At 46.4% G+C, this 27,093-nt stretch overlaps 2 protein-coding genes across 8 annotated transcripts in view; both read left to right on the top strand.

Annotated features, from left to right (window-relative positions):
- The window catches only part of SAP130 (Sin3A associated protein 130), a 19,284-nt gene extending 8,999 nt beyond the window's left edge, over positions 1-10,285 (top strand). Inside the window, exons 13-21 of one of the 4 annotated variants that reach the window (XM_042885369.1) lie at positions 2,044-2,346; positions 3,230-3,398; positions 4,650-4,754; positions 5,432-5,793; positions 6,981-7,229; positions 7,483-7,608; positions 8,504-8,607; positions 9,280-9,393; positions 9,599-10,285. In XM_042885369.1, the coding sequence (XP_042741303.1) occupies positions 2,044-2,346; positions 3,230-3,398; positions 4,650-4,754; positions 5,432-5,793; positions 6,981-7,229; positions 7,483-7,608; positions 8,504-8,607; positions 9,280-9,393; positions 9,599-9,757 (1,691 nt within the window). In that variant the 3' untranslated portion in view covers positions 9,758-10,285. Of the gene's footprint in view, positions 1-2,043; positions 2,347-3,226; positions 3,399-4,649; positions 4,755-5,431; positions 5,794-6,980; positions 7,230-7,482; positions 7,609-8,503; positions 8,608-8,843; positions 8,977-9,279; positions 9,394-9,598 lie in introns of those variants that run through there. The other 3 variants (XM_042885370.1, XM_042885368.1, XM_042885371.1) reach the window with 3 other exon arrangements.
- A 1,171-nt stretch (positions 10,286-11,456) lies between these two features.
- Positions 11,457-25,511, top strand: AMMECR1L (AMMECR1 like). 4 transcript variants are annotated; one of them, XM_042885361.1, is made up of 7 exons: positions 11,457-11,541; positions 13,313-13,758; positions 18,327-18,437; positions 18,915-19,029; positions 19,665-19,755; positions 20,754-20,850; positions 22,083-25,511. In XM_042885361.1, exons 2-7 carry the CDS (start codon positions 13,352-13,354, stop codon positions 22,192-22,194), a joined length of 933 nt encoding a protein of 310 aa, XP_042741295.1. In that variant the 5' UTR covers positions 11,457-11,541; positions 13,313-13,351; the 3' UTR covers positions 22,195-25,511. The 4 variants fall into 4 exon arrangements, 3 of the variants coding, with proteins under 3 accessions (XP_042741295.1, XP_042741297.1, XP_042741294.1); XM_042885363.1 differs by lacking the exon at positions 11,457-11,541 and adding an exon at positions 11,652-11,729; XM_042885360.1 differs by lacking the exon at positions 11,457-11,541 and having other exon boundaries at positions 11,832-13,758.
- Positions 25,512-27,093: the final 1,582 nt, after the last annotated feature.

Genomic DNA, 27,093 nt, shown 5'->3' with positions numbered 1-27,093 from the left:
AAAAAAAAAAAAAAAAAAAAAAAAAAAAAAAAAAACAAAAAAACCAATCACATATTATGTGAGCAAATGCTGTCATCCCAAACTAAGGTCATTTTCTTGAGGCAAAAACTTGGAGCACTTCACCTTGCTGAGTAGCTTAGGGCAGATGTGGTGATTTCCACAATCCAAACTCTAAGGAGATGCCTGATTTGGGTTTTCATGGTGTGTCTGCTGGTGGCGTGTTACTCCTGACCAGTACAGTGGCCCTGGAAGGACGTGGAGGTTGCAGAGTCCATTTGCTGACTGGGAAAATATGTGTAGGGAATTGATGTGTTACTGGGGTCTGTTCTTTGTTAATGACACTGAAGCTTTAATTTCACTGTCAACTTTCAGATCTTGACTGTAAGTCATGGGCTTTGGGGTGATTGGATGAGTTGGGATAGGGACAGAGGGGCTTCCTTCTGTACCTTCCTGCATTTTGAGCAGTGTTACTGGGAGCTGACGGCTGTGGTTGAATGGTTTCAGAGCCCTGGATAGAAATGCTTTGTTTGTCCTGCACTCAGTTGGTGGGGGGGAGAACAGCAGTGTGCTGCTGGGCAGCAAGGACAGATGTCACAGCAGTCATTCATGCTGCCACTGGAACATCGTGCGAGTCCCCAAAGCAGACCATTAGGAGTTGCAGTGTTGGTGGCATATGGAGCCAACGATAGGCTAACGCTAATCTTTAAAAAAGATGACCTTTCTTCATTGCCGGAGGTATTTTGCTTATTACATTGATTTGAAGCGTCAATTAAAGGTGTTAATTAGGGCAGTAACTGGTGATACTTCAAAGCAGAGAACACGGTACAAGGAGGGATGCAAACCTATGCTGAGGACAGCCGTGGAGGACTTAGCTAAAAGCACAGAGGAAACTTCTTAAAAGATCACTGATCTGAGAGGTACCCGTGTGTTTTGAGGAAGGATGTTAGCTTTGGCTTTCCAAGAGCCAGTTGTGTTTACACAGCCTCCAAAATGACTTTGTTGGATGGACAGTTCCACCACGAGTGTTTCACCTAGAGTACCCCTGGCAGAAGTGGTAAGCAGAAGCCGTTTCTGTGGACCTGGTGCTGTATCTTAGTTTTTAGAGGGACTGGTCAGCACAAGAACTTGGTGGAAATCCTGTGACAAAACCAGCTCGTTCCATTGAGAAGGCTCTCAATTGTTAGTGGATAAACTGAGCGTTGCAAGTTAGCACTTCATTCTGTGCATGGCTGCAGAAATGATGTTGCTGTTCTGTGACATTTGGAGCTCTGGAGAGCCACAGGTAGTCCAGTGTGGCTGCTAAATGCTCCCTGTGAGAAGTGCAGCACACCTTGTGGGAGACCTGGAAAGATGCAACCACAGTTGCTTAGAGCTGTACATTCAAATGAACTAATTGAACTTTTAACTGTAGGTGCCTCACTGGGAACACCACATGGATTATGTGCTCATTCTAGCTGTGGGGCCCAGTCTGTAATTGCCTGTTCTGAGTCAGATAAGATTGCATTCTGGGTCAGAACACTTTGTCCAGCTGTGTGAAGGGGAGCTGTTTTGCTGATGTGGGAAGTGAGTTGTGTTTTAAGGTGCTTACACTTGGGTCTGTCTTCTCCATGTGCTTTTGTACAGCCGAAGATGTTAATTTTATTAATTGATGTAATGAGTTCTATGGAAGACTGTATTTTGAAAAGAATTCCTTTAGGCTTCTAGTGTATTTAAGCAGGAAAAGTGCCAACTATTGGTGCTTGGAGACTTTGTGTAAAAATAAGCAATGAAAAAAATACTGTAGTGAGCAAAAATAGCACACAGGTTTCTGAGACTGGGTTTAGAAACATAACCTTAGCGTGACTTTAAGGCAAACCTTGATCTTCCTTGTTGCAATGTGGGGTGGGGGGAAAAAAAGTTCAAGCAACGTGGAGACAACGCGGCCTCTCTACTCTCAAACTCATTCCTGCTTCAAACTAACTTTGGGAGTACCAATGGGGTGAGAGGTGGTGGGGCTGAAGGGCCAGGCCAGGCCTGACAAGTTGTCCATGTTGCTGCCCGCAGTTTCAGCCCAGGCGCCCAACTCTGCCATCACGGCGCAGACGGGTGTGGGGGTGGCATCCACTGTGCACCTCAACCCCATGCAGCTGATGACTGTGGATGCATCCCACGCCCGCCACATCCAGGGCATCCAGCCAGCGCCCATCGGTGCCCAGGGCATCCAGCCAGCGCCCATCGGTGCCCAGGGCATCCAGCCAGCACCAATTGGGACTCAAGGCCTGCACCCAGCTGCACCCATTGGCACGCAGGGGCTGCAGCCGGCGCCCATCAGCGCTCAGCAGCCCCAGGCTGACACCAAGACCTCAGGTGAGTGGTCAGAACCCGTAACTCCTGTGCAGTGCTCTGCCTCAAGGGCTTCCTTTAACTCTGGGTTATGACTTTGTGTGGTGGATCTCGAGCGGTGCCAATGCTCAACACCAGATACATCCCTGTGTGTGTTCTCTTTCACTAAATACTCAGTGAATGCAACTCATTTGTGTTCTTCAGGCACACTGGGTAGAACGTATGGGTAGCATTGGATGGGTTATGTGAGCAGGAGAAACTTGACAATGCGTTCAGCAGTTCAGTACGGCCTTGTGGGAAGAGCCATTTACAAGCAGATCCTCACTGAACTGTTGCAGCTGTGTGTTGGGTCACTGCAGCAGTAAAATACAGCGAGGTACCTCCAGTTTAGATTGGTGTGATCAAATCCCAGTGATGGACTGAAGGAAGGGGAAAATAGCAGCCAAGAGCATCCACTCTTTGCAGTGCTGGCAGATACCAGTGTGACTCCCTGCCTTGTTGTTCTGCATGTTTGTTTTCCTAGTAGGGCTTGGCAAGAAGCTCAGAATATGAGCTGCCAGCTCTAAGTTGCCACATGGCCTCCACCAGCAGACCCGTTGTGTTGGTGACCTCCCTAGCAATTTTTGTCTTCCCCTTCTTCTGGTAAAAGTATTTCTGTAGCCAGCAGTTGTTAGACAAGGGGCAGTTACCATCTGCCCTGCAGCAGGCCTAGACAGCAGAGTGCTAGTAGTTAAGGTGTTAGTTATGAAGTAGTCTGAAAGTGCTACAGCTGAATATTGAGCGAGTCAAAGGAGCAGAGGGGCAGCATGTGTTCTGCAAACACCTGCTTTGTTGTCAAACCTCCTTCAGTAACTGCTCCTTCTTCTTCTGTTCTCTCCGCTCTGCCAACATCCATCCTTCCCAGCAGTAGTCCTGGCAGATGGAGCCACCATTGTAGCCAACCCTATTAGCAACACCTTCAACACTGCTTCTGCAGCGACTACAGTTGTACAGACCCACAGCCAGAGTGCCAGTGCCCCAGCACAGGGCTCTTCCCCACGCCCGAGCATCCTCCGCAAGAAGCCAACCACAGATGGGTGAGTAAGGTTGAAGGGGGGACACAGAAATGACACCTCTGTTCAATCTAGCCCAGCTACATGGAAGTATCTTAATGTGAATAGGAAAAGTCCGGGCAGGTTATACGGTCAGCAGTGGATGCAAGTGATCTGCAGATCTGTGAAACCCATTTTCTTCTCCTCCAGGACAGATCATAGCTGCTGCTTCCTCTCTGTAATAAGATGTCTCTAGCTTCGAAAGTGACCTTTTAAGGGAAAGTGGGTTTTGTTAATCTAAGCAAGAAAACCTCAAATCCAAAGAGGTCAATTACTAAAATTAGAAATCTGTGCTTTGATTTCAATGCTTTTCTTGGAAGAGTCTGTGGATGAATAGTAAGGATGGATTAGTACCCTGCTGTGAAAACTGATTAGGAAAAGGGGAGGGAATCACTTAAAATACTTCATGTTCTCTGGCTTAATTTTAAATGCCTGAATAAAAGAGGCAGGAGAAAGCATTAGAATTAACAATCTACTTCCTCCTTACTAAAGACTGAAAATGTTTGGAGCTGATATGTTCTATGAGGCTAAAATTGGTTTTGGTTTTGGTTTTTTTCGTTTGGGTGGAAACCTTTAAAGCAGAGAAGTTGCAAGCTGTAAAAATGAAGCATTAATTAAAGAAGCAGATGTAGATCACTGAAAAATGTTTCCATTTGAGAGGCTGATTATTTGGAAGGCAGTCTCTCTTTCAGCCTCACAGGGGACTGAAAAGTCTCTTAAATGTTTTTCTGAATGCAGGACTGAGCTGTCTAACATCCACATGCAGGGTTTGGAGATCCTGGAGCCAGGCTTTGACACAGTCTACTCCAACCAAGTAAAGCAGTTGCCTGTCTTAGTGCTGTGCTGCCTAGTTCCAGGTAGTTTGCTCTGTCCTGGGCTTGTGCAGGACACTGGTGTGGCCAGATCTCCCTTCCCCTCCAGCCACCACATCTAGAGCCTGGCGGTCTCAATAAGATGCGCTGACTGGCAAGGTGAAAGTAAGGCTGGTGTTTCTTGGAGAAACCCCAAATGTGAGGGAGTCTCAGCCAGAGCAACCAATCTCTTATCTTTAAAGAAAATAAAACTTAGAGGGTTGGTTTAAAAACAAGACTTTCCGTAGCAGATCAGTTAGAGTGAGTGCAGAGACGCATTTGACTTCTATCCTGGGTTTGGCAGGAGAGGATTGATTCCTTTACTTTCAGTGGTATTTATCTTTGTGTCAGAGGTGGGAACTTTAGATCTGCCCTTGTCTTGCAGCCTGGCAGTCCGTAAAAGCTTAATTCCACCTCAGCCACCTGAAGTAGCGAGCACACGTGTTGAGAACACTATGCGGAGCACGTCTGGATCACCGAGGCCTGCTGGGTAAGGCAGAAAACCAACTGCATTGCACTGGCTTCCTTTGGTGTGTCTGATCTGTGGTGTTTGGGCTTTTTTTGGTGAAAGGTGCTTTATATTTGTCAGTGTGATGATTTTGAACGGACGTGATTCTGTTACGAAGCTGAGGCAGTAGGCCTTTAAAGGATGTGGTTATGAGCTTGGGTGAGGATAGTGACAAGAAAATAACCATGCTGTGTTAAAGGCTGTGCTGTGGAACCTTATAATTCTTTGACATTAATGCTAGAGGAAGTTGAATGGATCTTCTGCCTGCTTCAGTTGTATCCAGTGGCTTTCTAAGTCACTGATTTAAAACTACCAGCCCACAGTGTGAGCTCTTGCAGAGAGGATGAGGGACATACAGCTTTGGTAAACATTCTGCTTGTTTGCATTGTGAAACCGTATCGCTCCTTTTGCGAGTGTTTTGAAGCCATCTGGAGTCAGTCATGAGATTTGCTTGTACATTAGAAGAGAAGAGCACCTTACACAAAGGGGTTAGAAGAGAGCACAGCTGAGATGAAACACTCTCCAGCTACTACAGCCAGGTGTTACTGTACAGGAAAAAACTGATCAGAGTCCACGGGGCTCATTTACTTTGTGCTAGAAGGTCGTGACTGAAATGCAGCTGACATCAGCTTGTTTTACTTTCCTTTTCAATGTCACAGCGCCAAGCCAAAACCTGAGATTCACGTGTCCATGGCCACCCCTGTCACAGTGTCTATGGAGGCAGTGTCCAACCAAGGCAGCGAGCAGCCCACCATTGCAGTCCCTCCTTCCTCCCAGCAGCCCCCTTCTGCCATTCCAACCATCATTGCCGCAGCCAGCCCCACCTCGCAGCCTGCAGCAGCTCTGTCCACCATTCCAGGAGCCGTCCCAGCTGCTCCACCGACTTCTACCACAATTGTAGCTGCACCTGCTCCTCCAGCAACCGTGAGCGGGGCCCTTTCAGCAGTGCTGGGACCTGTGGTGCCAGAGATAAAAATCAAAGAGGAGGTGGAACCTATGGACATAATGCGACCGGTATCTGGTAGGTTGTTTTTAAGCACTGAGGTGTTTCTCTCGTTGAAATCCTAATTTCTCCACTGTCTCAATACAAGCAACCTGACAGTGGAATGACATCTCTTCCATGGTGGCACAGAACACAAGTCGAGGGGTTCCTTCATGCCTTCTTTTTACAGTCCTCTTCCCTGCCTACTGCTTTTCAGTATAGAGCATGGGACTTGGTTTTGGTGGCGTGACTAAGGTATGACATGCTGTGTGAGCAGAGTATGAGGTCTTAATGGCCCAGTAAATAAAATGGAAAGCAAAGGCTTAAGTTAAGCTGCCAGTTGACACAAGTTAGTAACTCCTAGGAGGAAAGGGCTTGCAGTATCTGAGAGGGTTCCTGTCTCAAGTACTAAGAACTGCAGAATAGCAACTAAGCAAACATCTTTTAAGTTCTTATTTGCCATCTCCTGTGAAAACCACTCGGGTTTGGGACTGCTTTCTTCATTTTCAAACAATCCAGTTGCAAAGAGTCTGTATGAATTGCATGCTTAGAACACTGTCAGCAGCAGTGCTGGTATAATACAAATCAGTACAGTTAATCTCAGTTGAGATTTCATCCCAGAAATTCTGCTGCGTATCACCTGGCATGCTTGCTTCAGTCATGGCTGGTTGAGCTCTTCCCTGCAAATGTGAAGGATTATTATTCCCTCAAGCTCCTGCTGCTATGCCACCATGCTCCAGAAGTGTGTTGATTTGTACAGTAGCCTGCTGACATAGGCTGTTGGCCTGGCAGTACAAGCACACTTGCAAGGAGAGCACTGCAGTTGTGCTTTGACTACATCTGACTCTACCTGCATTTCCAAGGGGACTTGCCTGTTTTTGACTGTGATCTGTGGTGAAAGATCAATTCAAAGATGTTTACTTACCATGTGGGAGATATTAGCACAGATTCCTTTTCAATAGCATTCAATTGCTGCAAGCCTTGAAAATGAAGGAACTGAGTGAGATCAGTCTCTTGTCATTTTTTGTTCTGAGGATGTTAGAATAAAGGCATTGTCCTGGTGATGGGCCCTGGCTTAGTACCTGGCCTCATATACACAGAGGTGAACTGCATCTGTGGTGGAATCCATGCTTCTCACAATGCCCTGAAAGAGATGGTGTTAAAACATGGTACTGTTACCTCTTTGCTACTGATAGTTGAGGTTCTTCTCCTTTCTCTCCTCCCAGCAGTCCCTCCATTGACTACAAGCACTGTCTCTCCATCTTTGGCATTGCTGGCCAACAACCTTTCGATGCCTCCAAGCGATTTGCCACCTGGTGCCTCCCCAAGGAAAAAGCCCCGTAAGCAGCAGCACGTCATCTCCACAGAGGAAGGGGACATGATGGAAACAAACAGCACTGATGATGAGAAATCTACTGCCAAAAGCTTGCTGGTGAAGGCAGAGAAGCGCAAGTCTCCTCCCAAGGAATATATAGGTAATGTCATCTCTGACATTCTTCTCCTCTGAATGTCTGTATTTACTTGTTTCCCAAGGAAGGCACGCTGTAATTCTCCTGCTTACAAAATACAAATAATGCAGACTCCAAATACCTGCTCCTCCGTATGGTGACGTTGGGGACTTTGTACAACACAGCGCTCATCCATTTTCTGTCACAATGGCTGCTGTGCTGATCTCCCACTTCCACCTGCTCCAGGTAGTGACGCAGCTATCTGTGAATCCTTTTGCAGATGAAGAAGGTGTGAGGTATGTCCCTGTGCGTCCGAGGCCGCCCATCACGCTGCTCCGCCACTACCGCAACCCCTGGAAAGCCGCCTACCACCACTTCCAGAGATACAGCGACGTGCGAGTGAAAGGTCGGTGTGCTGCCTGAAGCCGGGCACTCGGCACACGGCTGGTGCCTCAGAAACAGTCTTGGCTGGCTGATGTTGATAAGCAGCCCTACAGGAAGGCTTTGCTCACAGTTTGGAGAACAAGTGTCAGTCATGTGAGCTAATGACTTGGTTAGCTAGGTGGTGCTTCAATCTTTCTCGAGGCTGAGAAGAAAAGGGAAGGATTTTCCCTTTTATAGAATCAGACACAACCGTCTATCTGTCTAATTAGTGTAAAGTCTTAGGTTACTGAGAAATGTATTTATGTACAAGGACAGAAACTGCCTAGAGAAATTCTTAAGCAGACTCTATGGTGATATGTTATGGCTTAGCACTCAGGCTTTCGTACTGCCTAACAATCCTGCCAATGTAATCAAAACGTTCCCAATTTAGAGTAACGAGTCTTACGAGCTAACAGATGGGTCTGGTGGGTTTCTATGGAACGTTTTTTTCTAGTAAGACAAAAATTGAGATCAGATTCTGTCCTTCGGGCTTTTTGGCTTATGTCAGAATCTATAAGCAGACTGGGTTTTTCAACTGTGTGAAGACGTGAAGGAAGGAGCAGATATGTATGTCAGCAGTGTGAAGTGGACTGCTGGCTGCTTCGTGTACAGTGTTTGAAACAACACTACATTTTAGAAAAAGGAAAAAACGTAGTTGAAAACAAAATCTGAAAATACAGATAACCCACTGATGAGTGAGAGCAGCCCTCGGGTAACATGGCAGACGAGTAGTTATTTTCCTGTCCCAGTCAAAGGGTTGCTGACTCTTACTTATTTGGATGTGTGGAAAGCAGGAGCTAGGTTGAAGTTTTTGTTTGAGAACAGAGGTCTGGTGGACTCCTGAAACTTGAACATGTGTTTGTGTTTTTTGGCGACAGAAGAGAAGAAAGCTATGCTACAGGAGATTGCCAATCAGAAGGGTGTATCCTGCCGTGCACAAGGGTGGAAGGTCCATCTCTGTGCGGCACAGCTGCTGCAGCTGGTAGGTGCATGGGACGTGCCAGCTGTCTGTACCACGGGGAACATGGAGCTCTGTAAGGCAGGATGTTTTCACAAGCTCAGTACATGCTCAACCTGACACAGGGATGCCATAAGCTGGTGTGTAGTGCCCAAAGGGAGTGGGACACGCTTTCCCCTTTCTCAGGAATGTGGCGTAAGTGGCTTGGAAACTTAGTGTTGATTTTGATCCAGACATAAGAGCTGATGTATTTTGTACAGATGATCAAAATTGGCAACTCCCTCCTGCTGATGCACAGGTCTGAAGAAGCGTCTGTTTGGGATGGTGCGGCTGATCTGAGGAGGCAGCACTGATCCACATTCCTGGATGCTTCTGTTTCAGGTTGGGGGTGAGGTAGGTGCTCTGCATTCTAGCACCAAACTCCCCAAAACCTCTGCATTCCTGGAATAGTATTGTGAGAGACAGGGGAAACAGTTCTGGTTAGGTTCCATGTTTGTTCAGAAGTGGAGCAATCCTGTAAATAGGATGTTTAGTAAGAACAATAGTGCCACACTCAACATCAGAGGCTCCATCTTCTGAATTACTAACATGAGCAGCTGAGAGGGATTTTTGTCTTCTCTGCGTAGATCTCTTAATGTGGGCAGATTTTTTCTGGCCTGGTGGTGAACCTTCTCATGAAGTGCTGTTGTCTTTTAGACAAACCTGGAGCGTGATGTGTACGAGAGACTGACTGCCTTACAGGAGGGGCTCATACCTAAGAAAAAGGCAGCAACTGATGACGACCTGCATCGAATCAATGAGCTGATACAGGTAGGCTCCTATGGCCTCTAAGCTCAGAAGAATTGTTCTACCTTTAGTAATTGCAGCAGGATATTTTCTGATGAAGTGCTAAGTCTGGCTTAAAAAAAAAAAGAAAGCCACTTCTCCTGTGTCATCATTTAATGGTGACTTTATAAAAAGGTAGTTTGTGTTGACTATTTAGTCTGCTGTTAGTGATGATAGTATTTCATTTCAGGGGAATATGCAGAGGTGTAAACTTGTGATGGATCAAATTAACGAGGCTCGGGACTCGATGCTGAAGGTCTTGGATCACAAGGATCGTGTTCTGAAGCTTCTGAACAAGAATGGAACTGTCAAGAAAGTATCCAAATTAAAGCGAAAGGAGAAGGTCTAAAGCCAGAATAATGACTCTGGAAATGGAGAACATGTACAGAACGGAGTTGAGACTTTTTGTAGTTTGAGTTTATTTTTAAGCAGAGCATCTGAATAAAAAGGATGAGTTTAGAGAACAGATGGCAACAGATGGACATGTAAAGCCTGGTGACCTGAAGGGATTGTCAGTGATCTGTCATAACGAACAACGCTTTCTCTCAGGCTCATTCCTTTTTCAAGTCTTTGCAGTCTCACTTGTTTAACCCTCCTGATGCATCAGTGCCTACTAATTGGAACTAGCGATGCAGTGTGGTGGGCAGTGCTCTCCTGTAATGTAGAGTAAGGGTGAACGGGGTGGGGTACGTGTGGGAGCACAGATGGCCATGCTTTAAAGCACTGAACACAACACTGCTTTCCGTTGCCCCGTTCAGTTCTTCTGCCCTTCCAGTGAAGGAGCCTTTTAAAACCAGTGCCACTGCACCGTGTTCAGAGCCTTCAGTGGGTCAGAGGTCCCAGCTGTCAATTTTAAAAAGAAAACAAAAAATAAAAGTGTGGGGGGGGGGAAGTGCCGGGGGGGGGGTGGGAAATAATTTCCAAGTGGTTTTTGTAGTGTCTGTGTGTGTCTCTGTGGGTGCTCTGAGATGCTTGTTTTGAAGTACCTCCTGCAGCAGGGTGCTTCCTGTAGCTGGTGTAACGTTAATTTTATGTACCACATACATCCCAAATATGAATAAAGGACTTGGAGGTTTTTGTATGTGAGCGGTTCGCGTACCTTTGTGCCAGCGGAACTATTCTGTCTTTAAACTGAAAATCGGATTAAGGCTTTGAAAGGAGCCAGCGGGAGGGAATACGCATGCGGGAATGGCCGCTTGTGCCGAAGAGGGAAGTGATTCGCATCGCCGCTCCTTTCCTGGGCTTGCAGGAGGCCAACATGGCACCCCGCTCCCGCTGCGACGGGTGGCTTGGGGAAGGCGGGATTCCCTCCCTCAACGGGCTGCCCGCCAGTTTCGACCGTTCCCACGCAGCTCGGCGGGCTCCGAGCGGCCCAGCCCCGCCGGGAGCCCTCTCACCGTTTTCCCGCCCGCGGGCTCGTGAAGCAGACCGCACGGCTCCCCGCGCGCCGCCGCGGAATGGGTTTCCCACAGCTCCGCATCCCTCCTCCGCGGTGCCGTCACGCCGGCCGCTAACCAATGGGAGAGCGGTATCCTCACCACGTGACCGGGGTCTTCCCCCCCCCCCCCCCCCTCCGCCCCACGGAGGTGGACGCGCGGACGGGGGCGTAGGAGCTCCCTGACGCTGAGGCCCCGCCCTCCCGCGGTCCCTCCCGCCCCCGACGCTGTTTGTTCTCGCACGTGCGGCCCGTCACGTGACGCGGAAAGAGGCCGTCCCTGGCGCGGAGCGGAAGTCGGCGTATCTATGGTTATGAGGCGGGCAGAGCGCCCTCTGTTCTCTATGGTCGCTCCGCTGCCGCGGGGCCGACGGGAAGCTGGCGGACTATGTGCATTTTTCCCTCATTACCTCACAGGCGGGGAGGAGGCTGCCGGGAGCGCGGAGGACCTTCCCTCGGCCTCGCTCCAGTCCTCCAGCTCCCCTCACTGCCGCCGGCCCCGGGAAGCGCGGCTCCCGGCGGGTCCTGCCCGCCCTCACGCCCGCCGGGCCCGCTTCTCCGGGGAGCCTCGCCAGGGCCCATGGCTCCATGAGGCGGCAGCCGGGGCAGGCGGCGGCGGCGGCGGGGCAGCAGCGGCGGCGGCGATTGGGCTGAGGAGGGGAGAGGCGGAGCGCGCCCGGCCCGGGACGGGGCAGGAGGTGGGCAGCCGCCGCCGCCGCTGCCGCGAGGGTGGGAAGGGCCGCCCGGCACGGGGGCCGCGTCCCACAGCGCCCCGCAGCGGCCGGGCTGGAGCCGGGAGCCCCGCAGGCCGGCGTCCGCCTCGCCGTGGGCCCGGCGAGGTCCGGCGGTCCGTCTGTGTGCGGCTCCGTGCCGCCCTCCGGGAGGGGTGAGGCGGGGCTGGGGGGCTGCCTCGGGTCGAGCCCGCTGCCGGGACAGCGCCGGTGCTCGACGAGGAGCGAGGGAGCGAAGGGCGGGCGCGGCGCTTTGCCGTGTGCGGACCGGCTGAGCCGCTCTGCCTTGGCTGCGGCGGCACAACTTTTCTTCTTCCTGTTTGTTGTCTTCGGTCCCCGAGGCAAAGCTCGGAGGAAGCGGGGTGGCTCCTTTAGGTCGCCGTGCCCTATGCGGGTTATCCTTGGAAAAGGTCGGGTCGAGGGTTTTTTAGGCAGAGCGAACATCTGTCGCTCCGCGCGTCCCGTTGCCGCCGTGCCGGGGAGCTGCCGGGTGCAGCCGGCGATGTGGCAGCGGCACAGAAGGAAGGGAGCTGCCGGGTCAGGGACTGCTGTGCGTCTGTGTGGGTTTGGGGTTTCCCCTGTAAGGGCTCTGGTTTCGCAAATGAGTTATTTGGAACAGCTGAGAGATGGGCGATGCGGTGCTTGAGGCAGCAGCCCGGTGCTCCAGGAGCTGGATGTGACTTCCAGGTCTTCGTGGTACTGTGTGTGACTTTGACGTCGGCTCTTTTAGCCCTGTTTGATAAATAGGGGTCTGTTTTTCCCTTTGTGCGCCCAGATCTCACAGTGATGGCAGCATTACAGTCAATAAATTCCTCCACTGGATGTGTGGTCCTTGAGAATCTGCATATGCTTTCCTCCCTCTGTCCCATCCCTTCTCGTGCTGTCTGAGTTGGTGTTCTCTATCAGTTCTGCTTTTTTATGCACGTATCTGCTTTCTGCACTTACCACTTCCCTCCTCTCAGGCTGTGCTTATCTTCAGCTCTTCCTCTCCTGTGTATCTTGACCTCGTCTGTCTGCTTCTGGGCGCTGCTGATTTCATTAGTCCTAGAAAGCTAACGCAGGTGCTGGCTCCTGGGGTCTGGGCAGCAGTCTGTTCTTCACAGAGCAGTTGTTCAGAGCTCGTAGTTTTCCCTGTGCCCTGCTTGGGCTGCTTTGTAGTGAGGGCAGCAGCCCTGGGAGCCCAAACCCTGGGGTGTAGGCCAAAGGAGTTGTCACCCTGCTGCTGAAGGAGGAAGGGAGATGCAGCCGTGGCTGTGGAGCAGTTTGCCATTGGTGTAGCCATTATCTGGAGGGAACGGATGATCTGCAAGATTATTGAATGAGATGTATAGTCTCAAGTCTCTTTTTTTTTTTTTTCTTCCCCTTTCACTCTTCCCAGCTTTCCTCCCTTTATGGGAAGGCTGGTTCTGGTGGTGTGGTTGTTTTTTGTTGCGGTGTTTGTTTTTGTGATGAGCTGCCTATTTTCAGAGTGTTTGGCAAACTGTCCCAACAGCTCAGAAGCACAATTTCCTCCTGTCTATTACTCTTGATTCAGATGTAGATGTACTTATTCTGCTTGCTTGGATTGGTTTTCCCTCTGTGTTAGAGGCATGGGGCAAGTTGCACATTGGAGGGATTTTCTTCTGTTTTTTGTTGGAAAAGCAAAGCTGACAACTTTGATAGGCAAAGAAGCAGCTGTTGGTTTTCCACTAGAAACTGTTTTGTGTAGTGCTTATTTTATTTCCCTCCTCCTTTCCAGGGTTCTGCAAGTGCTTCAGGCAGCAAGTTTTGAAGCAGGATGGGAAAAAGACGCTGTGTTCCTCCCCTTGAGCCCAAGCTGGCAGCTGGCTGTTGTGGGGTAAAGAAGCCCAAGTTGTCCGGGAGCGGAACGCACAGTCATGGGAATCAGGCCACAACTGTACCAGGCTCCAGTTCAGGTCCTCTTCAGAACCACCAGCACACAGATGGGAATAATGGAAGGGAGAACGTATCTGACTTGACTTTGGGCCCAGGAAATTCCCCAATTACTCGAATGAATCCCACTTCAGGAGCTCTGAGCCCGCTTACTCGGCCCAATGGAACTGCCAATAGCACCAAGAACCTGGTGGTGACAGCGGAGATGTGCTGCTACTGCTTCGATGTACTCTACTGTCATCTCTACGGTTTCCCTCAGCCACGACTTCCTCGATTTACCAATGACCCCTAGTGAGTAAATTGTGTGCGGGAGGAAAGTGGAGAAAGCAGCGCTCAGAGCTGTGATGGGGTCGGGGTGCCGGGGGGGCGGCTGGGTTTCCTCTGGGGAGACAGAGGAAAGGGACGTTCTGCTCAGCCTACCAGGCGCAGGAAGGATGCCCTGTAGCTGGGTGAGAGAGTGAAGATACTCTGTTAAAGTTGGTGGAGCTCTGGCATGGTGTTCACGTGAGAATAGGCCTAGTCTTAAAGGCAAGCTGGGCAGGGATGTGAGGAGTTACGGTGCTGCTTTGGCTCGTGGTCTGACGCACTGCATGAGGCCATCCGTGCTTTTATTGAGGAGTGCAGGTCCACCTCATGATTACACTGCTGCTGTTGGCTCTCTTCGTTGCAAGGCTTCTTGCTCTGCAAGTAATTAACCACACCATGCCTTAATAAAATTCTACTAAAACAACTGAAGCTGAAATTAAACAGTTGACAGAAAGCAACGAAATAAAGTAATTAATTTGAAGAGTGTTCTGCCTCTGATACCAGGCACTGAGGACAAGGGAAGGGACTTTTTGCTGGCGGATTGGGAAAGGAGTGAAGTAAGCAGTTGAAGCAAGTTTCTGGCTGATCCCAAAACAGCAGCTGAGCTAGAGAGAATTGGACAAGGACACACACAAGGGTGTGTTCTGTTACCCAAGCTAATGGATTTAGTAGGGAGGGGAATCGAACGTTTTCAAGCTGTGGAACTGAAATCTGACAATTATTTTTTGAGATGGTACTGGGTGGACAATATGGGGAAAAATTGGGAGTTCGCTTTCAAGGATGATAGCAAGGTTAAGAAAGGAGATGGGTATGAGAAGAAGCAAGGAGCAGGATTTCTGAAAGTTACATGGCATTTCTCTTTGTGAGATTTACCTAATGCTTATCTGAAGGTTGAATGTGTGGGTGTGGAAATGTTAATGTCATTAAAATGTTTGGATGAAGAATTATGTGGAAAACATCAATGGCAAATAGAACTTCTGATGTCCCTCAAGGGGCCGCCTCCAGAACAACAGATCAAATAGGAAGGTGTTGCCACCCTTAATTTAAATGAGTGAATTTTAAACTGATGTAAAGGAACAGCAGCTTAAAGAGGTCAAGGACTTTTCCTTGCAGTGAGCATCTCCCCACCTCACTGGCTGTCACCGTGGATGTAGGTTGTGTATCCATGCAGTTATTATCCCAGCAGGATTATAGGTACATGCTCTGAATGCTACTGCAGGCTAAGCTGTTTAATGTTGTAAGAACAAGTGAATGGAGACAGACTCTGGATTGGAGTACAGAATAGCTGCAGGGCATCCCCAGACTGAAATCTGTCAGCTGATGTTTCTCATACCTGAACTAATTGTTGTTTTCTAAAAGGAGCATGATTTGTTCATTTTGTTGCTCGAAATGCAAAGGTGGTGGCATTCTGTTCCGTAATCAGTAAGAGATTATTTTTATATGGCTTCATTTTTTTGGCATTAGATCACTTTTCTGTTGATGAGTTTCACAAGGGGCCTTGTTTCAGAAATGTTGGCTGCTTGAATTGTGAGCCCCCATTTGAGAAGTTAAAATTCACTGAGCGTTCCAGCGCTGATAAATTTGAAGGCCTTTAAATCATCGCTCCAGCAAAACCAAAGATATATCCAGCAGAAGTCCCTCGGGAGAGACAAGAAGGAGAATGCTGATGGAAGGAACAGAGAGCTGCCCAGGTTTCTCCTGGGCTGTTTCTCAGACAGCAGATCTTTCGGAGCTGGACCACCAAGGCAGTGCTTGTGATGGTTGGGATCCTGAATAAGGAGTGTGATGTCGTAACTGTAACTGTTATGGTCTGAAATCAGCTGGAAATGCTGGTCATCCAGGGAGGGTAGGTGCACACGTGGGTGGTTGTGGTGGTGCTGATGGGTCCCTGTGGGGCACAGCACCTTGTACACACACTAACAGACATTCGCAGATGGGTGTAGAAAAGGTGGTCAGCTCTGCATTAACTCGGCAAACAAAGAAAATACTGCCTTTGTTATTCAACTTACTGAGAAAATGATGGTTTTGAAATAGTTAATTGCTTCCTTCTTTGACTTCAGAACTTTTGTTTTGTTTTCAGAACAAAACCGTGCAAGTTCCTAGTTGCCACGCAGGAAAAATAACATACATGCATTGTGACGTCTGTACTACAGCAGTTCTTTCTGTAATGGGAGCTCCATACTGCTTCCCACAACCCACGTTTTGCTACTTTAACTCCCATTGTAGCTGCCCTGCACTCAGCACAGCCTGCTCAGAGCACAGTGCGTGGATAGGGAGCTGTGACCAGAGGGAAGTGGCTGCCCTGATCTTGTGGGGGTATGGCTGCAGAGGATCAGAACGTGCTCTTGGGTGACTGTGGGCGAAAGATTATTGAGATTTCTCTGAAGATGTAAAGGAAAGGCACTTTTCTGGAATGGGCTGTAGAACAATTCCTGTCATCAGTGCCTGTAATTTGCTAAAAGCATTTATTCCTCACATTAAGAAACGTCTTTTATACAGTGAAGAACTAAAACAGTGCAATTTTATCAACTTGTTTGAAATGAGACACGTTGTTTATGCCTCGGTTGTTATGAGCACAGTCAAAACCTGTTAAAAATGAGATTTTTTAAAAATATGATGGCCTCCTGGATGCAATTACCTTGTCCTTCTTGGTAATATCTCTTCTATTATAGATGTAGAAAGCCGTGTCACAGCTTAGTGGAAGCTTTTTTAAAGTGGAAAGAGGTGAATTGGAAATGTGAACCTGTGATGTGAATCCAAGAAGAGAAGGAATTTACATTTGTATTCTGTCAGCAGTGCTTTTCACCTTCTCCCTTCCTTTTCTTCTGTTTGGGCGAAGTAATTGTTCCAAAAGTTTAATTAGATTAAGCTAAATTCTCACCGAGCCTGTGACAATAATGAGTCTCAGAAATCTCCTCTGTAAGCTCACTGCCTTTTTTTTTTAACTGTAAGCTTTGTCATGTATTTCCTTAGCTCTGTGTCTGTTTTCTGTTTCAACATATGGTGGTTGGATGAAAATAGAGAGGAACGATATCCTGAAAATACCTTGAAGTGTCGTTGGAAAATGAGAGCAGTAACTCCCCTCCTCGATCACAGAGCCACGAGGTTGCTGATGGTTGCTGAAGAATGTTTCCATTTCCTCTTCACTTCCTAAAGCCTGTTTGCTCTTTAGGGTGGCATTTCTGCTGTTGGTCACAGCTGGTAATTAGATCCTGAATGCTGGGTCTGTGCTGTGATCTGGTCTTGTGGTTCTGTTGTTGCTCCAGGTAACAGCGCTGGACATTGCTTTGTCACTGCGAGTCATAAAAGGTTCTGATTTTTTTATCTGTTTGCCTGTGTTTGAGAAATCATCCCCTCTCCATGCTGATTTTGCTATCCAAACAGAATCCCTCCGTATTTTTTGTGTCATTTACTGCAAAAATGCATTGCTTCAAGAGTTTGAGGAAACGTATTGCGTCTGCTTGGATGTAGAATCAGTCCTGTCTTCAGGAGCTCTACCTGAGTTCTAGAACTCTTGGTAATACCTCTTTGATTTCAGAAGAAGCTTTTCTTAACATTGTGTGTTTTCCTGTCGTATCATCATGAAGTCCAGTAGGAATCCACACGTTTGGTATCACTGATGACCAACTTTCTCCCTTACATTTGGGTTCGTTTGAATTCTGAGTGACCACTTCTTGCATTCAATACTCTGTAATATAACAAGTAAGCTCAGTTACCCTGTTTTTACCATTAGATCAGCATCATCAGTTGCCTTGCACGATTTTCCAGCTGTTCCAACATTTTTGTAGAGCTTCAGCCACCATTATCCTTTCTTTCCTGTTTCTCTCTCCAGCTGTCTGCAATTTCACTCCCTTCTGTACAAGTGAACTTTTTGCCCCTGGTATTCACCGTCTTTATCTGTTTATGTCTTTGCAGAGCCCTTTTGAATATTGTTGTTAAAAATTCCATGTTTTCTGAGGGTTTTATTGCGGCTGTTAGCTTAATAGATTGAAATGAGCCTGCTGACTTTGAGAATCTACTGTTACGGCTGTAAATCTATGAGTAGATGGGGAAAATGCATTTTGGGGTTGGAACAATGCAGTGGTTTTATTCTTCTCTTGCAAACCTGAATTATTGATGGTTTGTGGAATGCAGACCATTCAAGGGCTTTCATTTTCAGAGGTGCTACAAATGAGTAATCTACTTTTCATCTCCTGTATGAGTTTTGGTTGTCCTGTAGGCTACCAGATGCTGGTAAGTGAGGTTGTTCCTCATAGAGCTTAATGAGTGGGGTCAAATCTTACTCATCAGAAAATTGTGTGGTCTAGAAAGGAAGGTGCTGGTGGAGATAAGGAAGTGTGCTGGAAAGGAGTGAGGAGAAATGCATTTTGCATTTGGAAATGTCTTTTTCATTTATACTGTAAGGCGGCTGGTTGAGAAGGCATGCCTGATAGGATTTATTGCAGAGAGGATGAGAAAGGAAGCGTGTGCATACATGCTTTTCTGTACCTGTTGTTTCCCCTGAAAGGTCTGTCTCTAGAGAGTGAAGTATTTCTTGTTTCTTGCCTTTCCAGTCCACTCTTTGTGACGTGGAAGACGGGGCGAGACAAGCGGCTTCGTGGCTGTATTGGGACCTTTTCAGCCATGAACCTTCACTCAGGACTCAGGGAATACACATTAACCAGGTAACTATGTTGAAAATCAAATGAACTTGAAAGTAGTTTAACTTGCTGAGGATCTGTGAGGATTCAAAGTTAAGTCATTTTATTGGGTTAACATAGTTAATTTTAATACGCTTCACGGCAAATTCGACATGAGAATTGTGTGATATTTAGGGGGAGGTAATGCATCAGGATGTAGGGCAACAGATTTGCACCAGGTGAATTTTGGTCAGCATTTTAAAGCTAACGTTGAATCTGTCTTATATACTAGGAGTTTTGATGTGTCATGTGGCCCCTGACTTCTCTCCACTTGCAGTAAGTGGAAGACAGCATCAGGAGGCTTGTAACTAGTCATGAATAGATGCAAATCACTTTATCTGCAGTGGCAAATTAAAAAAGAAAAAAGTAGATTTCAAAGAGGTATAATCTACAAGGCACAGCTGAGCATCTGAGGGTTTCACTGAGCGTTCAGATTAGGCAATATATCTTCTCTTCTCTTAGTGCACTTAAGGACAGCCGATTTCCACCCCTGACCCGCGAGGAGCTGCCCAAACTCTTCTGCTCTGTCTCCCTCCTCACTAACTTTGAGGATGCCAGTGACTACTTGGACTGGGAGGTGAGAACAGGTGCATTTGGAACTCTGCATCACTCGTTCCGTTCGGGTTCGGGTTAGTACATAGTGATGTGTCTCCTTCGTTACAGGGGTGTATGGGGAACCAAACTGGGCATAGAAACGTGGGGCTGGGAAAGTAGAAGGGAGGAGGATGATGGGCTGATAGTATGATATTGGTTGGGAGGGGATCTGAATGGCAGTACAAGTGGCAAAGAAAGTATTTTATGGATTTGGTCCAATAGGAAGTAGGTTTAGGTGTGTGCATATATATATGTAAAAGCCTGGGAAGTGCTTTGATGCTGTAAACAGAAATCAGGAATAAAAGATAGTTAAAACCTGACATATAAGAAACACGTTTGGGACATTTTATATAGAAGTATGCTTAGCTCAAAGAATATTTTTATGAATAGACTTTGTGGTTGGGCTAGCTTCGATATGAGTCTTTGTTAGATTCTTGTCTTGCTGGACCAGTGTGAGAGATGGCAAACAGCCAGACTTCTGAGAAGACTTTCTTTTGGAGAGGTGGCAGGGAGGCCAGTGGTAGAGAAATGCACAGTGTTGCATGAATGAAAAATCAGTCATTAACTGTGGTCGTGGTAGCAAACACCTCTTATTTGGCTATTCATTTCCATCTATAGGTTGGGATCCATGGGATCAGAATAGAGTTCATCAATGAGAAAGGTGTCAAACGCACAGCCACGTATTTACCTGAGGTTGCTAAGGAACAAGGTGGGTTTGAGATGACAGCTAAACGTGCCAGTATGCTGTGTCACAGAATTGGGTAACATAAATCTGTGGATTTTGGGTTTGGATTGCAATGCTCTCCTCATAGTGGTGCCTTGGATCCACCAGGCTTAATCTGGATAACTGACACCTGATACAGCTGCTGTTGGGCTTTCATCTGGCCTTTCTCTCATCCCACATCTGTGCACAGTTTTATCTTAGTGTAAAAAAAAATGTTTTAGGGCTTAAGAAATAGAGGATCTCAAAATATGGAACTTCCAGCTTCATTTAGCATTGCATCTTTCCTCTTCTATGTTTCTTCCACCAACTAGGATAACTGCAGACTGCACAGTACCAACAGGAGAGTTCCTTTCCTCCTCATTGTTGCTAAAGTAGCATCCTCCAGATGAGGGCAGGAAACAGGGCCCCTCTGGAGCACACTTCCCACTCAAATATAGTAGTGGTCACCATGGTAACTGCTCAAAATATTGCCTCCTTTCCTCCACCTAGCAGAGTGGAGTGGTCGCATCCTCCTGGCTCTGGGGCAAAAGACTAAGGTAGGAATTTTAACTCTGATCTCTCACATAGCAGTGCACTGTGCTATCACTAGAGCATCAGGCTGATCCCAATTTGTCTGTGTAAAGCTAAGTATTACCTTACTTTAAGTCTTAAGAGCTAAAACTGAGTGGCACGTGATAAAACAGTCTGGCGTCTCTGCAACAGAGGCAAGGCACGGACCTTTGTAAGAAGAGAGGTCATATGGAAAAAATGGGATTACTGTTTTTATAGACCACTGCAGTTCAAATATGAGTTAAAAGGGATTGGCATGTGCAGGTAATGTGCATGCATAAGATCGTGTACGCCCAGTTTGGCACTGGCATTTCTAAAGTTCAGAGTTTCCTGTTTAGTTGTTTGCTTCTCTAGCGGCCTTTTAATGCATCTCCTCTTTTCTTCAAACGTCATTTTTATGTTGAAAAGTTTCCCTTGTGTTTCTTTTTCATCAGACTGGGATCAGATCCAGACCATAGACTCCTTACTCAGGAAAGGTGGCTTTAAGGCTCCGATTACCAATGACTTTAGGAAAACGATTAAACTCACCAGGTAAGGTGATGTATTTGTTGCCTTTAAGTTTTATTTCATGGTGTTTTGTGGATGATTCAATTTATTTGGGCCAGGTGTATGTATGTCTTCAGGCTTCTATCGGGAGATAGGTAGAGGCTGAAAGACAAAATCAGTTCTACGTGTTAGGCAGATGATGTGTATGGAATGAAGTGCAACGTCTTCAGTCTGTGCAGGATTGAGGTTAGAACTGTGAGAAAGCTCTCGCTACTTTTCAGTGCAGTCATGAGATCAAAGGAAGCAGAACGCTGCAGGTTTATTAAAAGGTTGATTCTTCTGTATTTTCACAACAGACTTCCTTTTCTCAACATGCTGATCAGTGGAGGGTGTAGCTGTTTGGAGGTGATAGATGGAGGTGATTTGTCTTCCAGCCAAACCATGCTCACATCTGGCTGATTTTTAGAGTTTGCTTGTTTTCCTACACTCCCAGCTGTTGTTTTCAACTCCCCTTGTTAATAAAAATTTGGACATTCGGGTTTTGTGTGGAAACACAGTAATTTGTCTCGTTCCTCACCTCTGGAGGAAAAGAGGTGGGTAGGTTTCAGGCTCTTTTGTCTTTTAAGGAGAGGATAGGATGAAGTTTTTCATTAGAAGGTGGTATAGGCAGTAGGGGGTGTATCCAGGAGGACTCAGTGTAATTCACAGCTGCTCTAAGTTCTTTCGTGCAGTGTGCTAGAAGTGCCTCTGGGTCTCTCAGAAGGGACTTCACGTTTTGTGAATTCTGTTTGTAGAACATGGACCGAGTGACACGTACTCTATAGTACATCTCCTTTCACCCCGCTCTGCTTTCACTGGCTTTTCAAGTGTGAACGTCAGCCAACAAGTAAATAATACTTGAACGCTGCTAGTTTAGTCTCTGAAACGTTGAGTCTTCGCTTCCAGCAAATTTTTCATGCCCCCATTTTTTTTCTCTGCAGGAAGTAGATAAAAAAGAATACAAGTTGATCATTTGTTTCCTGTATGCCACTTCAGGAGTCCTCTTTGTTTTGATTATCTTGAACGGAGCTCAACTTTTGGCACAGTAAAGCTAAATAAAGCTTGTAAAGTTTATCCAGGCTATTGCATAAGGTGACAGAAAGCAAAGTAGCTGTTGAAGCTAGGGGTGTCTCCTCACTGTTGGGGATGATCCAGAAGGTGACGTGGGATGAACGTACTTAATCCAGTGCACGCGGTGTGATCTCTTGCCATTTTTTATTCTGATGCTGTGTCCACAGGTACCGCAGTGAGAAGGTGACAATCAGTTACGCGGAATACATGGCCTCTCGTCAGCATTGTTTCCAGAATGGCACTCTTCATGCCCCTCCCCTCTACAATCATTACTCCTGACACACGGCTGCATGACCAGTCCCACCCCCCAGTTGCTGCCAATGGCTACGACATCATCGGGGCAGACGCCTCTTCTTCCTGGTCCAGTTACTTCTATTACTGCACCATTTTATGATGCTAGCTTCCGTTGCCAAGTCTGCCTTCCAGCTGACCTGGGGGGAGGATGAGAGCGTGACAGAACTTCAGGGGCCCAAGCCTTATCTCAGCCTTCCCTCCAAGTGGGGATTTAGTTGGATTGGAGCTCCATGCCTACGAACTGTCGTGAGGTGCAGAAGACCTCTAGGAGTGAAAGCGCCACTTCAGAGCGACCTGTTTGCGTTTGTTACCGACACTCTGGAAGCTTGAGTTGTTCCTTATGGAAGCCCCCCAGATCAAGTAGGAGCATTCCCCTGGCAGCCTGGGCAACGGAGTCCAATAAAACATTTTTTAGGTTCTTTTTAATTTTTTTTAACCTCTGGTATCTGTTGTGTACCAAGAGCTGATTGCTGTCCCCGCGCATCACAGGTGGACGTTACAATACAGAGAGGGTTGAACAGCTGGATAGCACCCCATCCTCACAGACAGAAAGCATTTAAAGATGTGAAAATCCTTTGGGTGGTATTGCAGATGAATCTGTTATTTAAGTAAGCCCTAGAAGGCTCTAATTCTCAGATCCCGCTGTAGATGGATTCCCTAGAACTCCTTTTGGTTTACAGTTCGCTGGGTTTTTTAGGTGGTGCTTTGTAATGTAGCCTGCTATGAAATAGAATGCAGTTTTGCCTGTAGGAGTGCAAATTGTCATGCTGTGTACATGAAGGACAAGGTAACCTGAGTGTACCCTGGACAGTCTTTGCTGTTACTGCCCTGTTTTGTGTCAAGAATTTTTAAGAGAGCCTGACTGGGGGTGGGGAGGGGTTGGCAGGGAATAGACTGTAGTCATACAAGGGAGACAAGTGACTAAAATTTCTTTAGAAACTGTCTTGGGGACCTTCCTTTTCATAGGACAGCCACTTTTGCTAGTGTGACTATCAATCTTGAGATTTGTCAGTATTCTGGTCTACGGTGGGCCTGCTGTATGAAGCTGTGTAGTTTTGCTGGTCATATATTGTACAGCTCTTTCATTACCACATCAAGGCAGTGAGTGGGGAAACCCTAAACTGTATGACACTCACGTGCACTTTGTATTTCTTCTCCTGTCATTGACTGCAAGAAACACTGTGTTCTAAGAAGAAGATGTGTTCTCCAGTTGTCTGGCAGTGTTGTTAAGGGACACTCTGTCAATGAAGTTACTGGAGTTCCAACAATTCGGAAACATTTCTGGAGGGTCAGCAATGATCAGGAAAGAAAATACAAGTGTATAACAGAGTGGTGGCTATTTGGTCACACGTACCTTTAGAGTTTGCTTGTGTGTGGTAATAATGGCTTTTAAAATTGGCTGCTGTTCTGAGCCTGAAATTCACCCCTGGCGAGGCAGGGAAAAGGCTGGTAGGAAGCTCAGGACTGCGTGCTGCTGCTCTTTCTGGTCCTAGAGAAGAAAACAAGCCTGGGTGGTTTTGCTTCACGGTGGTGTCCCGTCCTCCTGCTGCCGGGGGGAGAGAGACATGAGGGAAAGGAGGGAGCCCTGTTCTGGATAACTGTGCAATACTGACCCAGCTTTCCTCCTGTACTGGGTCGTTTTTATAAATTGCCGCTTTTCCCTTGCGATGCTGTTGAAGAGCAATTGAAGATGAAGGGATTGTTTTGCCATTTCCTGCTGCTGAGAATAAATCGGTCTTGTTACGAACTCGAGGGGTTTGTAATTACTCTCCCAGGTGCCCTGGAGTGATGAGGGAGGACGGGGTCAGCTCTGGACAATACCATTCACCACCGTTCAGCTGTCAAACAGTACAATACATAGGGCTACACTCATTACTGTTCAAGTGTTCTATGTTAGAATTTAATTTCATAAAGGTTTAAAAAGAGCAAAAAAAATGGTGCTAAAACTTCACCCCTGAGCACGCTCAGTGAGACTGGTCATGCAGGCATATAGTGCCAGGCTTCTCAACTCTTCTTTTCTTTTTCAAGCATTTGCCCTGTTCTGCGTCTTCACCAGTGTACAGTGTTTTCCTGATGTCATTTTATTGCAGTAGGGGATGACGAAGGGGTGGAGTGGGGAAGGTCAGCTGTCCTTTCTAAAGAACAGAATTTTCGGGTTGAGTGACATGGTTGAATAAGCTTGAGGTGGGCTGGGTGGTTTGGCACTGGGGAAGCCTTATCCTCTCCCATTTCCATTTCCCTGTTCAGTCTGGACTAAAAAAACAGCAACAAAAAAGCCTCTAAATACGTACTGTGTTCTTGTCTTGCTGCAGTGAGAAGAGAAGCTAGCAAATCAGAACCACTGGTCTGCTGTGTTAGAAACAGGCCCTCTCAGCTTTAGTCCCATAAGGGTCCAGCTATGAAATCAGTTGAAAAGTGTGTCGATTTAGTGAAATTAGCTCAGAAAAATGTATGACAAGGACAGGTGGTCTCGGGAAATAATCCCATTTCTAGATCATTACGTGGCAGCTATGCATAAGGATGAAAGGAGAGAACTAGAAACAAAATGCACTTTGATTTGCCTCCAGATGGAGGTAACAAAAATCAGTGACTCAACATTTTTTCTGTGGTTACTTTTTGGGGACAGCAGTTTAGAACTACTCCCTGTCAAGCAATTGTCACCTGGTTTGATGTGGATTTAACTCATCCTTAGAAGCAAGTGCCTTTTGGTCTAGAAGGGCTTATTCTCATGACAGCCACAGCTGAGAAATAATCTCACTGCAAGTACGAATTGTCTTTGTTTTACAGCAAATGCAGGAGAATGTCTTTGATCACTGGAGTCTGTCAGTGTTGGAATGTTTCCGCTGTGAGGTTCTTAAACTACTTCTTTTCATGTTTAATAGTCAATCTCAACTGAGATCACTTCAGTCTGGGAAGGTTTTATGGTCAAAATATCACATATCTACAATTTATAAGAAATAAAGACAAATTCTGTAAGAAATCTAAGAGATCGTTTTAACCTTTGCACAGGATAATTTGTTTTCATAGTACATTAACCTACATCTGCAATCTTCACTGACTATTAGTGCTGTTTTCTGTTTGTATTCTGGAAACTACATGTCATTTTGTTTTGAGTTATTTTGGGGTTAATTTATTTCCTTAAAGCAGGAGACCTCTTTTGACCTTCAGTGCAGATGTCAGACCAATTCTTTGTATTACACTTGGTTGCCTCCTACCTATATAATAACTTCTGAGTGTAAATAATGGAACTCTATCCTCTAATGAAGTATTGTAGAGAATAAATCATAATGGGAAAAAAAAAATGTTGGTATTGTCCTCTTTATACAGTTTCTTGCAGCATTTATGGGATATGATAACATCTTTCTCATCTACAAAGCACTGTGTGTATAAATACCAAGGCTGTTACATGGTCAGAACCAGGGGAGTTGCCAAACTGCTATCATAGCTGTCTGGAAACATAAGGACAGGCTTGCTAGGAGAAGCGAGGAGAAATGGCAGGAAAATTAACCACAAGTACTAAAATTATTCTGCTAATAGCAATACAGCAAAGAGTGCATTCCAAAATAACACTGACTCGATGACAGCTCCATTAGTTGTCCTGAGGGTGGAACACAGAGCCCATGGATGCTGAATTCTGTAGCACGCTAAAAATCATGGATTGTGGTACCCCAAGCGTTCTTTGGGTTTGGTCTTTTAAAATGATTTAAAGAAAAAAGAGAGGATATGTACTTTACAGGTCCTCGAGTGATCTTAAATATAAACAAACTGTATTTTGGGGAAAAGAAAGCGTATTTCTAGATTCTTACTAAATATTGAAATGACCCTTTGGGACAGGATCGTACAAAGAAAGGCATCTTCTGGCTTTTTGCTTACCTGTGGTTTAGATATTTTTCTGTACATTTACAGGCTATCACTGACTGACATGTGGCAGATACAGTGTAGTTCAAGGTCCTGTGTTTCACACTGGTGGTTCTCAGGAGCTGCAGCCCTGGTGTCAGGGAGGAATGAGTGTAAGAGGAAACAAGAAATCAATAAACTATATACCTGAAGAGGGAGAGCAGTTCTGAGTTGAATATACCCAAGAAGCTTGCTTGCTTTAGGGCAACTCCAAAGTATGCACTTCAGCAGTTAATGTTTCCTGGGAAGATTTAAGATTTAAGAAGATTCAAGAATTTATTTTTTGCAAGTCCCTTATGCTCCGTGAGGAGTGAGTTAAGGAGTCTGTAGCTACAGTGAACTACAAGTGATCTGTACGTCCTGATGTCAAGCACAAAGCCAGCAACTGCTGCTGTTGGTGCCCCAATAAGCTATCGGTGGTACTTTCTCAGCTGCTTTTTAAAACCAGAGTACACTGATCTATTTTTGTATCATTTTATGGCATATATGTTTTTCCTTACTTAATTTTTCTTTCAGTTTCACACTGAAGCAGTTGTGAAAGTCTTTGGCCTGTGTCTGCCATCGGAGATTCTTGTCTGCACGTTGCTTCCACGGCCGCAGGAACATGAAGTGGAGGTGAGCTCAGGAAGTGCTGAAATAGTTCCATCCGAGCTCAGCACTGGAATACCAGGATTGCTCTCCAAAAAGCACTTCCTTCTGGTTTTACTGCTGCTTAAAAAAAAAAAAAGAGACAATTAATGAGGCATTTAGAGAAAAACTCTAAAAACAAATGACAGAACGCCTGGGGGAAATCTCTACAAGATATTTCAGCTGAATAACACTTGAGCCTTTTTATTCCTAGCAGAAAACACACATTTATTTTTGAACCGAGTTCATATAAGTATCTAATTATGATTGAGAAATGCTGTGTCTCAAAGACAGCAATTAAAGCCAGAGCACGTTACTCAATGCCATTCATATGCACACTGACCCATACGTGTGGTGAGT

The sequence above is a fragment of the Lagopus leucura genome, unplaced genomic scaffold (assembly GCF_019238085.1).
Source record: "Lagopus leucura isolate 7727_CA_CO unplaced genomic scaffold, USGS_WTPT01 Super-Scaffold_100049, whole genome shotgun sequence".
NCBI classification, from domain to species: Eukaryota; Metazoa; Chordata; class Aves; order Galliformes; family Phasianidae; genus Lagopus; species Lagopus leucura.
Note: the sequence above shows the minus strand (reverse complement) of the source record. Positions and strands in the feature narration are given on the sequence as shown.